The 11,625-nt window shown below is 44.1% G+C and overlaps 1 protein-coding gene across 1 annotated transcript in view; it reads right to left on the bottom strand.

Moving 5' to 3' along the window:
• Positions 1-740: 740 nt before the first annotated feature.
• Positions 741-11,625, bottom strand: part of LOC139372301 (zinc finger protein ZFPM2-like) — a 92,380-nt gene continuing 81,495 nt past the window's right edge. The window contains exons 7-8 of the mRNA XM_071112038.1: positions 11,209-11,451; positions 741-3,160 (exon numbers count right to left, since the gene is read on the bottom strand). Of these exons, the coding sequence (XP_070968139.1) occupies positions 741-3,160; positions 11,209-11,451 (2,663 nt within the window). The remainder of the gene's footprint in view (positions 3,161-11,208; positions 11,452-11,625) is intronic.

Below are 11,625 nucleotides of genomic sequence, written 5' to 3'. Positions count from 1 at the left end.
ACATTGAGGAATTTTATTCCAAACACAGGCATGCATAGCAACACATTTGAACAATGTACTGTATTTTTTGACATTGGAATGATCACATCACCCAGCCTTCATGGTCAATACTCAAACATGTTATCAACAATTCATCAAAGCAGACAAAATAAAAATATGAATTCTCTTTTTAATAGAGGTATAAAAGGAGAACAAAATCAGAGGTACATTTAAAAACAAGTTTTGCATCAGAGTAAAATCAGACATTTAAAATGAATATACAAGCTACAATTTACAGATTAAGTACGTGACAAAGTTCTACACTGAAATATAAGATTAACAAACATGTCCTATAATTTATAATTTAAAAAACAGTATTTTTGTATCACTTAATGACGGTAAACATACTAAAATAATCTGTACAGATAGACTAGGGTTTGAGGCTTTTCAGCCCCAAATAGTTTTTGTTGTACCTCTCTTCATAATCAATATATAAATAGGCATTCAAAAGTCAAATTCTCTATGCGTATGACACAAGGCTTTAAATATAACTTTTTTCAATTAAAATCTTAACAGTGGAAGTATTTTTCAAATTAAATAAATAAATCACATAGGAGGGAAAGGATGACATTTATTTTGTCCCACAAACATGTTTGCATTATTAAACTGAAGGAGCTGCTACTCTTGATTGTCCACCAGCAGTGCTGCATTTACCCTGTGTGAGGCAGGTTTAGGAGGTGAGACTGGGCACCGAACCAAACTCATTTGACATGCTCGGCGGTGTGTGACGAGCAGTAGAACTTCTTGTGCGTTATGAAGTTGGACAGGTTGTTAAACTGGATGTCACAGGGGTGGCAGTATTTGACGTTACCCTGTGTTGCCTGGATGGAGCCATTTAGGCTTCTCACACAGGAGGGTAAGACCTCCTCTGTCTTAGATACTGCTGGGGAGGACGAGGATGAGGAAGGGCTGTTCTTGGGGTTGACACTGACAGGACTGTCTGAATCTGACAAGGATGATACTTGGCTGTCTGGGAGATAGGAATTAACAAGCGTGTTGTCCTGGAGTGTGTTCTCTGTGCTCTCAGGCTCCTGGCAGCCATTTTGGGGCAAAACACCTGGTGTTTCCTGGTAGCCATCAGGCATAGGCTGTTCTTTTTCCACCTCACTCCCTTCATTGGGGCTCTGTCTCTGCTCGCTGAGCTCTCTCTGCATCACCACCGTACCTGTGGTGTAGTCGGCAGGCTTGATTCCATAAAAGGGTGAAATCTGTTCATCACGTCTAATTTTCTTAAATAATGGAGGGCTAAATTCTTGGGACAGACACTGGTCCCTGTTTTCCTCTTTGATGACAGCGAGCTGATCCCCCTTAGTGCTACCTGTTTGAAAAGACACCTTATTGGCTCCATTGGTGACACATTTCTCCAGGTTTGTATCGTTGTCATCTACTGGGTTGTTAAACCCTTCTCTTTTTACAACCGCAGATATTTTGTGATCTGGAGCAGTGATGGGGCAAGAGCTCAGTTTGTGCGCAAGGTAGTCTTCCACTTTGTTGAAGCTGATCTTGCACTCTGTGCACTCGTGATAGTCCGTGAGTCTTTTAGGAGCGGTAGATAATTTACCAGGGCTTGATGATGAACACTTTTTACTGAGATCAATAGGGCTGTCCTGATCATCTTGAGCTATGGTGTTGCACTTAGATATCAGAGCTGATTTAGTGACAGGGAGATTAGCCTCTGGATGCTTAGGAACCATGCCAAAAAACAAGTTGTAACTGGGGTGAAACTGGTTACCATATATCTTCCCTGGGTCTTGGTACATGCCTCGTCCTTCAATGGATGCTATCCCAAAGTAATGTGGGGGATGACTCATGGGAGGCCTCTGTTGTTCATGGTTGGGAACACTAATTTCTAAGTTCTTCCTCCGTTTCCGCGTACGAACCATTCTCTGGGTGGCGGGCAGTTTGTTTCCATGCACTCGTTTCATGGGCGGGTCATGACGCGTGGCGCAGTAATACTGCTTGTGAACCATGTAGGTCTCGGTACGACTAAAGGTAATCTTACAGGGCTCGCACGTTGTCTTGTTAGGGTCTGTCTCGGGCGTTTGGGATGTTTTGGGACTTGTCACATCTCCCTGTATAGAGGGGTTCTCATCTGAACTGGTGGGGGTGGAGGGGTTCTTCACGCTACCAGTGAGCTCAGCATGTACTTGTGCCTTCCCTTCCCCAACATCCAGTCCTGACAAGTTCAGGCGGGGGGACATGAGATGACTGTTGTGGTCAGATTGATGACCCTGACCCATGTTCATGCTGCCCAACCCACCCAAATCCCCACTTTTAGGGCTCCCTGTATCAGCCACTTTGTCCAGGACACCAGCGTAATCATGTGGCTTGGTCACATGCTGCCAACGGCTATTACAGTAGTCCTTTTTATGAACTAAGTAGTTGTCCAAGTTACCGAAAGTGATATTGCATTTGAAACAAGTGGCCCCTTTGGGGACAAGGGTGCTGTACATGACATGAGGGGGGTAGTTGTTAGTACCTCCATGCCTCAGTCTACGGTGGACCAGCTCGGACATCTTAGCCAGGATCTCTGAGGCCTGGGGGGCAGCTGTTATGTCCTGTGAGAAGGGGAAATGGGGTAAGAATGGCCCCATTGGGAAAGCAGCGGGGCCCATGTAGTTCTGGATGGGTGAGGATGCCTGGCGAGGGCTGGAGGGTTCCGATTTGACACTGGTGTAGGAGAAACTAGCCCTGCTTCCTGAGTTAGGGTCAGCTTTCACTGGGAAAGTCTCCATCTTCTCCAGCTCCACATTGGGACTAGTCCTGGTGTCAAGGATGCTACCCAGTACTGGGCTCTGAAGGAGCTCCTTCCCCTTTTTCACCATGGCCCGCTGGGGGCTCCTCTCCACGCTGCTGCCCTCCCTGGGAGAGTACTCTGTCTCAACCTGCCTGGGACCGTGCTGTCTGAGTGGGCTGTGGCTGTGTCCGTGATTCTCCCGGTGCTTGTCCAGTTCCCTGAGGGAGGTGAAGCTGAAGTGGCAGTGGGAGCACCGGTAGCTTGTCTGAGACAGGTGGGAGAGAATGTGCTGTTGGAGGCTGGTGAGGGAGTCCGCTGTGTGGTCACAGACTGTGCATGTCATACTACTGCTGCCAGTGGACACCACCTCCTCCATCTTAACACCTGAGGAGAAGAAGACATTTTAGATTGTTAGTGCCTTCAGAAAGTTCCACTCATGTACTTTTTTCACATGTTGTTGTGCTACAAGGTGGAATTAAAATGTATTTAATTTTTGTCAATAATCTTCACAAAATTCTTGCACATTATTCTTTTTTCATGTTCATTGTTGATCATTGCTAGACAGCGATTTTCAAATCTTGCCATAGATATTCAAGTCGGTTTGAGTCAAAACTGTATCTAGGCCACTCAGGAACATTCAATGTTGTCTTGGTAAGCAACTCCAGGGTATATTTGGCCTTGAGTTATAGGTTACTGTACTGCTGAAAGGTGAATTTGTCTCCCAGTGTCTGTTGGAAAGTAGACTGAAATCAGGTTTTCCTTTAGGATTTTGCCTGTGCTTAGCTCTATTCTGTTTCTTTTTATCCTAAAACAAAAAAAACCTAGTCCTTGCCGATGGCAAGCATACCCATAACATGATGCAGCCAGTAATGTATTGTCTTGGATTTACCCCTAACATAACACTTTGTATTCGGGCTCCCGAGTGGCGCACCGGTCTAGGGCACTGCATCTCAGTCCCCCAGGCTGTATCACATCCGGCCGTGATTGAGAGTCCCATAGGGCGGCGCACGATTTGCCCAGCGTCGCCTGGGTTTGGCTGGTGTAGGCCGTCATTGTAAATAATAATTTGTTCTCAACTGACTTGGCTAGATAAAAAAAAAGGTTAAATATTTTAAACTAGAAGCGTGTCTATTACCAAGTAAATGCAATACGGACACAGGAGTATACCCAACAGCACATATTTGTTTGAGAGTGAATTGTTTGTTGAAGAAAGTTACGGTTAAACAGGCTAGAGGCTATTTTGTTGAATTACATTTTTGATTTTGGGTGTATTTACCGACGGCTGGTATACAGTTGAAGTCAAAAGTTTACATACACTTAGGTTGGAGTCATTAAAACTTGTTTTTCAACCACTCCACAAATTTCTTGTTAACAAACTATAGTTTTGGCAAGTCGGTTAGGACATCTAATTTGTGCATGACACAAGTAATTTTTCCAACAATTGTTTACATACAGATTATTTCACTGTATCACAATTCCAGTGGGTCAGAAGTTTACATACACTAAGTTGACTGGGCCTTTAAACCGCTTGGACAATTCCAGAATATGATGTCATGGCTTTAGAAGCTTCTGATAGGCTAATTGACATCATTTGAGGTCATTTGGAGGTGTACCTGTGGATGTATTTCAAGACCTACCTTTCAAACTCAGTGCCTCTTTGCTTGACATCATGGGAAAATCTAAAGAAATCAGCCAAGACCTCAGAAAAAAAAATGAAGACCTACACAAGTCTGGTTCATCCTTGGGAGCAATTTCCAAACGCCTGAAGGTACCACGTTCATCTGTACAAACAAAAGTACTCAAGTATAAACACCATGAGACCACGCAGCCATCATACTGCTCAGGAAGGAGACGCATTCTGTCTCCTAGAGATTAACGTACTTTGGTGCGAAAAGCAAATCAATCCCAGAACAACAGCAAAGGACCTTGTGAAGATGCTGGAGGAAACAGGTACAAAGTATCTATATCCACAGTAAAACGAGTCCTATATCGACATAGCCTGAAAGGCCAATCAGCAAGAAAGGAGCCACTGCTCCATAAAAAAAGCCAGACTACGGTTTGCAACTGCACATGGGGACAAAGACTGTACTTTTTGGAGAAATGTCCTCTGGTCTGATGAAACAAAAATATAACTTTTTGGCCATAATGACCATCGATATATTTGGAGGAAAAAGAGGGAAACTTGCAAGCAGAAGAATACCATTCCAACTGTGAAGCACGGGGGTGACAGCATCATGTTGCGGGGATGCTTTGCTGCAGGAGGGACTGGTGCACTTCACAAAATAGATGGCATCATGAGGCAGGAAAATTATGTGGATATATTGAAGCATCATCTCAAGACATCAGTCTTAGTTAAAGCTTGGTCGTCCAAATGGACAATAACTCCAAGCATAATTCCAAAGTTGTGGCAAACTGGCTTAAGGACAACAAAGTCAAGGTATTGGAGTGGCCATCACAAAGCCCTGACCTCAATCCTGTAGAAAATATGTGGGCAGAACTGAAAAAGCGTTTGCGAGCAAGGAAGCCTACAAACTTGACTCAGTTCCACCAGCACTGTGTCTGGAGGAAATGACCACAATTCACCCAACTTATTGTGGGAAGCTTGTGGAAGGCTACCCAAAACGTTTGACCCAAGATAAACAATTTAAAGGCTATGCTACAAAATACTAATTGAGTGCATGTAAACTTCTGACCCACTGGGAATGTGATGAAAGAAATAAAAGCTGAAATAAATAATTCTTTCTACTATTATTCTGACATTTCACATTCTTAAAATTAAGTGATGATCCTAACTGACCTAAGACAGGGAATTTTATTAGGAATAAATGTCAGGAATTGTGAAAAACTGAGTTTAAATGGATTTGGCTAAGGTGTGTGTAAACTTCCAACTTCAATTTTATTTTACAAATGAGCCCTGCACAATACAAAAACAAGCATATTTCACCTTTATTTAACCAGGTAGGCTAGTTGAGAACAAGTTCTCATTTGCAACTGTGACCTGGCCAAGATAAAGCATAGCAATTCAACACATACAACAACACAGAGTTACACATTGAATAAACAAAACAGTCAATAATACAAAAGAACAAAAGAAAACAAAAAGTATATATATAGTGAGTGCAAATGAGGTAAGTTAAGGCAATAAATAGGCCATGGTGGCGAAGTAATTACAATATAGCAATTAAACACTGGAATGGTAGATGTGCAGAAGACAAATGTGCAAGTACAGATACTGGGGTGCAAAGGAGCAAGATAAATAAATAAATTCTGTATGGGGATGAGGTAGGTAGATGGAAGGGCTATGTACAGGTGCAGTGATCTGTGAGCTGCTCTGACAGCTGGTGCTAAAAGCTAGTGAGGGAGATATGACTCTCCAGCTTAAAGAGATTTTTGCAGTTCGTTCCAGTCATTGGCAGCAGAGAACTGGAAGGAAAGACGACCAACGGGGGAATTGGCTTTGGGGATGACCAGTGAAATATACCTGCTAGAGAACGTGCTATGGGCGGGTGCTGCTATGGTGACCAGTGAGCTGAGATAAGGCGGGGCTTTACCTAGCAGAGACTTATAGATGACCTGGAGCCAGTGGGTTTGGCGACGAGTATGAAGTGAGGGCCAACCAACGAGAGCGTACAGGTCACAATGGTGGGTAGTGTATGGGGCTTTGGTGACAAAACGGATGGCACTGTGATAGACTGCATCCAGTTTGTTGAGTAGAGTGTTGGAGGCTATTTTATAGATGACATCACCGAAGTCGAGGATCGGTAGGATGGTCAGTTTTACAAGGGTGTGTTTGGCAGCATGATGATGCTTTGTAGGAAGCCAATTCTAGATTTAATTTTGGATTGGAGATGTAAGTCTGGAAGGAGATTACAGTCTAACCAGACACATAGGTATTTGTAGTTGTCCACGTATTCTAAGTCAGAGCCGTCCAGAGTAGTGATGCTGGACGGGCGAGCAGGTGCGGGCAGTGATCGGTTGAATAGCATGCATTTAGTTTTACTTGTGTTTAAGAGCAGTTGGAGGCCACGAAAGGAGAGTTGTATGGCATTGAAGCTCGTCTGGAGGTTAGTTAACACAGTGTCCAAAGAAGGGCCAGAAGTGTACAGAATGGTGTCATCTGCGTAGAGGTGGATTAGAGAATCACCAGCAGCAAGAGCAACATCATTGATGTATACAGAGAAGAGAGTCGGTCCGAGCATTGAACCCTGTCGCACCCCCATAGAGACTGCCAGAGGTCCGGACAACAGGCCCTCCAATTTGACACACTGAACTCAGAGAAGTAGTTGGTAAACCAGGCGAGGCAATAATTTAAGAAACCCAGGCTATCGAGTCTGCCAATAAGAATGTGGTGTTTGACAGAGTCGAAGCCTTGGCCAGGTTGATGAATACGGCTGCACAGTAATGTCTCATATCAATGTCGTTTAGGACCTTGAGCGTGGCTGAGATGCACCCATGACCAGCTCTGAAGCCAGATTGCATAGCGGAGAAGGTACGGTGGGATTCGAAATGGCCGGTAATCTGTTTGTTAACTTGGCTTTCGAAGACCTTAGAAAGATAGATATAGGTCTGTAGCAGTTTGGGTCTAGAGTGTCACCCCCTTTGAAGAGGGGGATAACCACGGCAGCTTTCCAATCTCAGACGATACGAAAGAAGAGGTTGAACAGGCTAGTAATAGGGGTTGCAACAATTTCGGCAGATAATTTTAGAAATAGAGGGTCTAGCCCGGCTGATTTGTAGGGGTTCAGATTTTGCAGCTCTTTCAGAACATCAGCTATCTGGATTTGGGTAAAGGAGAAATGGTGGGGGCTTTGGCGGGTTGCTGTGGAGGGTGCCGGGCAGTTGAACGGGGAAGGGGCAGAAAGGTGGAAAGCATGGCCAGCCATAGAGAAATGCTTATTAAAATTCTCAATTATAGTGGATTTATCGGTGGTGACAGTGTTTCCTAGCCTCAGAGCAGTGGGCAGCTGGGAGGAGGTGCTCTTATTCTCCATGGACTTTACAGTGTCCCAGAACTTTTTTAGTACTACAGGATGCAAATGTCTGTTTAAAAAAGCTAGCCTTAGCTTACCTAACTGCCTGTGTATATTTGTTCCTAACGTCCCTGAAAAGTTGCATATCACGGGGGCTATTCGATGCTAATGCAGAACACCACAGGATGTTTTTGTGCTGGTCAAGGGCAAACAGGTCTGGAGTGAACCACGGACTTTATCTATTCCTAGTTGTACATTTTTTGAATGGGGCATGCTTATTTAAGATGGTGAGGAAGGCACTTTTAAAGAATAGCCAGGCATCATCTACTGACGGGATGAGGTCAATGTCATTCCAGGATACCCCGGCCAGGTCAATTAGAAAGGCCTGCTCGCAGAAGTGTTTTAGGGAGCGTTTGACAGTGATGAGGGGTGGTCGTTTGGTAGCAGACCCATTACGGATGCAGGCAATGAGGCAGTGATCGCTGAGATCTTGATTGAAAACAGCAGAGGTGTATTTGGAGGGCGAGTTAGTTAGGATGACATCTATGAGGGTGCCCGTGTTTACGGATTTGGAGTTGTACCTGGTAGGTTCATTGATAATTTGTGTGAGATTGAGGGCATCAAGCTTGAATTGTAGGACGGCCAGGGTGTCAAGCATGTTCCAGTTTAGTTCACCTAGTAGCACAAGCTCAGAAGATAGATGGGGGGCAATCAATTCACATATAGTATCGAGGGCACAGCTGGGGGCAGAGGGAGGTCTATAGCAAGCGGCAACAGCGAGAGACTTGTTTCTGTAAAGGTGAATTTTTAGAAGTAGAAGCTCGAATTGTTTGGGTACAGACTTGGATAATATGACAGAACTCTGCAGGCTATCTTTGCAGTAGATTACAACACCGCCCCCTTTGGCAGTTCTATTTTGGCGAAAATGTTGTAGTTAGTGATGGAGATTAAGGTTTTTGGTTGTTTTTTCTAAACCAGGATTCACACACGACTAAGACATCCGGGTTGGCAGAGTGTGCTAAAGCAGTGAGTAAAACAAACTTAGGGAGGCTTCTAATGTTAACATGCATGAAACCAAGGCTTTTACGGTTACAAAAGTCAACAAATGAGAGCACCTGGGGAGTGAAGCTAGGCACTGCAGGACCTTGATTAACCTCTACATCACCAGAGGAACAGAGGAGAAGTAGGATAAGGGTACGGCTAAATGCTATACGAACTGGCCATCTAGCATGTTCGGAACAGAGTAGAAGGAGCAGGTTTCTGGGCACGATAGCATAGATTCAAGGCATAGTGTACAGACAAAGGTAAGGTAGGATGTGAGTATATTGGAGGTAAACCTAGGCATTGAGTAATGAAGAGAGAGATATAGTCTCTAGAGACATTTAAACCAGGTGATGTCATCGCATATATAGGAGGTGGAACAACATGGCTGTTAAGACATGTTGAGCAGGGCTAGAGGCTCTACAGTGAAATAAGACAGTAATCACTAACCAGGACAGTAATGGACGAGGCATATTGTTATTAGAGAGAGGCATGCGTAGCCAAGTGAACATATGGGTCCAGTGAGTGGTTGGGCTGACTGGGAACACAGCGATTCAGACAGTTAGCAGGCCGATGCTAACACACTAACAGTTAGAAGCCTGGGGTTAGCAAGCAAGCAGTTAGCAGACCGGGGCTAGCAGTTAGCAGACCAGGGCAGGCAAGCTAGCAGTTAGTAGACCGGGGCTAACAAGTTAGCTTTTGGGGGACGTCGTGATGGGGGTAAGTGTTTTTGCCTCTTCGTGCGGTGACGTCGATAGACCAGTCGTGGAGTTAGTAGGGTTCCAAGAAGCTCTAGGTAGCTAGCAGGCCTAGTAGGTTAGCAGAATGGGCATTCAGTGGGCGTTGCGCCTGAGGGGCCTTTTGGAATCCTAGGGCAGATTATGTCCGTATTCCAGTCGTAGAGGATCGATGGGGTTCCGTGCCCCGTACCGGCAGTAGAAGGGGTCCAGATATTGTAGCCCAGGAGTGGACTTCGGTAGTAGCACAGGAGCCCTGGCCGGGCTAGCTTCAGGCTAATTGGTGCTTGCTCCGGGATGGAAACGCTAGCCAGGAGTGGTCACATTGCGGTTAGCTAGTTGGGAAGATCCATATGAAAATGTTCAGAGTTTGTGGTAGGAATTTGGGGATATGGAGAGAAAAATAGGTCCGGTATGCTCTGATTTGAAACGCGTACGAGCTGGCGAGAGCTTTCGGAGCTAAAGGTTAGCTGATGACCGCTAGCAATGGTTTGCTAACTGATAGCTGGCTAGCTTCAGTTGAGGTATTCCAGTTCGGAGTTAAATAGAAATACTTTAGAAAAAAGCAGATCCACGCCACATTGGGTGAGGCGGGTTGCAGGAGAGTATTTAGAAGTTGAGGTTTAGGAAAATATCTAAAAAAAATATGCAAAGAAAAAAAATGTAGAAAATATATACAAGGGACACGACAGGACAAAAGAGAAAGACGTCTGACTGCTACGCCATCTTGGAAGAACAACATATGCAACAGGCAAGTATAGATAAACAAAGATAGTTGGACTAGCAACTGAAAGGTTGCAAGTTCAAATCCCTGAGCTGACAAGGTACAAATCTGTCGTTCTGCCCCTGAACAGGCAGTTAACCCACTGTTCCTAGGCCGTCATTGAAAATAAGAACTTGTTCTTAACTGACTTGCCTAGTTAAATAAAGGTTAAAACATTTTTTTTTTTAAATAAAAATCCCCTGTCAGCCGTCTGAATTACCCTAGGGACTTCCAATCAAAAAGTATTTGAGATTATTCCAAACATTGGGTGCAAAAGACATTAAAAGCCGATTTACCTAGCTCTGTAGACACAAAAGGAGTCTCCAAAGTTAACCAACTTGTAGTTTTAATCTTAACAGTGATGTTAGGTAAGTCGGAAGCTTTTGGAGCAAGACTTTGTTTAATTAAAGGCTCAGTCAATTTAGTGTACGTAAACTTCTGACCCACTGGAATTGTGATACAGTGAATTCTAATTGAAATAATCTGTCAACAATTGTTGGAAAAATTACTTGTCATGCACATAGTAGATGTCCTAACCGACTTTCCAAAATCTATAGTTTGTTAACAAGATATTTGTGGAGTGGTTGAAAAGCAAGTTTCATGACTCCAATCTAAGTGTATGCAAACTTCCCACTTCACCTGTATGTGATCTCTGTTGAAATAAAGGTCAATAATAATAAATAGGAGGAACAGACACAGTTCTTGCACTGCAACAGAGATTGATCGTTGATCCTAGAAATACAAGGATGTGTCTCCACCTAATCGGAAGGTATAAATATATGATTCTGTGAATTGTATGAGTGCTTTTGCAGCTGCAACGCCCAGTGTGTTGAATAAATCTATTTTGACTTTTGGTATCCGACTAGATTTGTACCAGAACTTAGAATCTAACAATGTCAACATATTCTCCTCTCAGCTTACCATTGTGGGTGTTCAAGTGCATCTCCAAGGCCTGCTGTACTGATCCAATTAAATTGCAGTGTGGGTAGGGGCCGGGGCCTACGTTGGGCATGTGATGGGGACCAGTCTTCCTGTCTAACTGCTCTGCCATCATGTCTGAGACTGAGTCCCTCTGTCTCCCACTGCAATAGTACATCAGATGAGCCTGCAGGTTCCTCTCACTGCGGTACCATATCCCACACGCCTTACAAGGGAAGATGTCCTCTGCAGAAAGACAGAGATGAATACAGAGATGAGGAGAGGTTCACCCCATTAGGCCTACCATGTACAGTGCATTGAGCACTGGAAAAGCATTATAAATCCAACCAATCATGATGAATACACACATATAGACATTAGAATCACATCTCACTGTACTTAATCGACTCTCTAAAAAGC

Source organism: Oncorhynchus clarkii, chromosome 18 (genome assembly GCF_045791955.1).
Source record: "Oncorhynchus clarkii lewisi isolate Uvic-CL-2024 chromosome 18, UVic_Ocla_1.0, whole genome shotgun sequence".
In the NCBI taxonomy this organism is placed as follows: domain Eukaryota; kingdom Metazoa; phylum Chordata; class Actinopteri; order Salmoniformes; family Salmonidae; genus Oncorhynchus; species Oncorhynchus clarkii.
The sequence above is the reverse complement of the archived record's forward strand: the minus strand, read 5'-3'. Positions and strand labels throughout refer to the sequence as shown.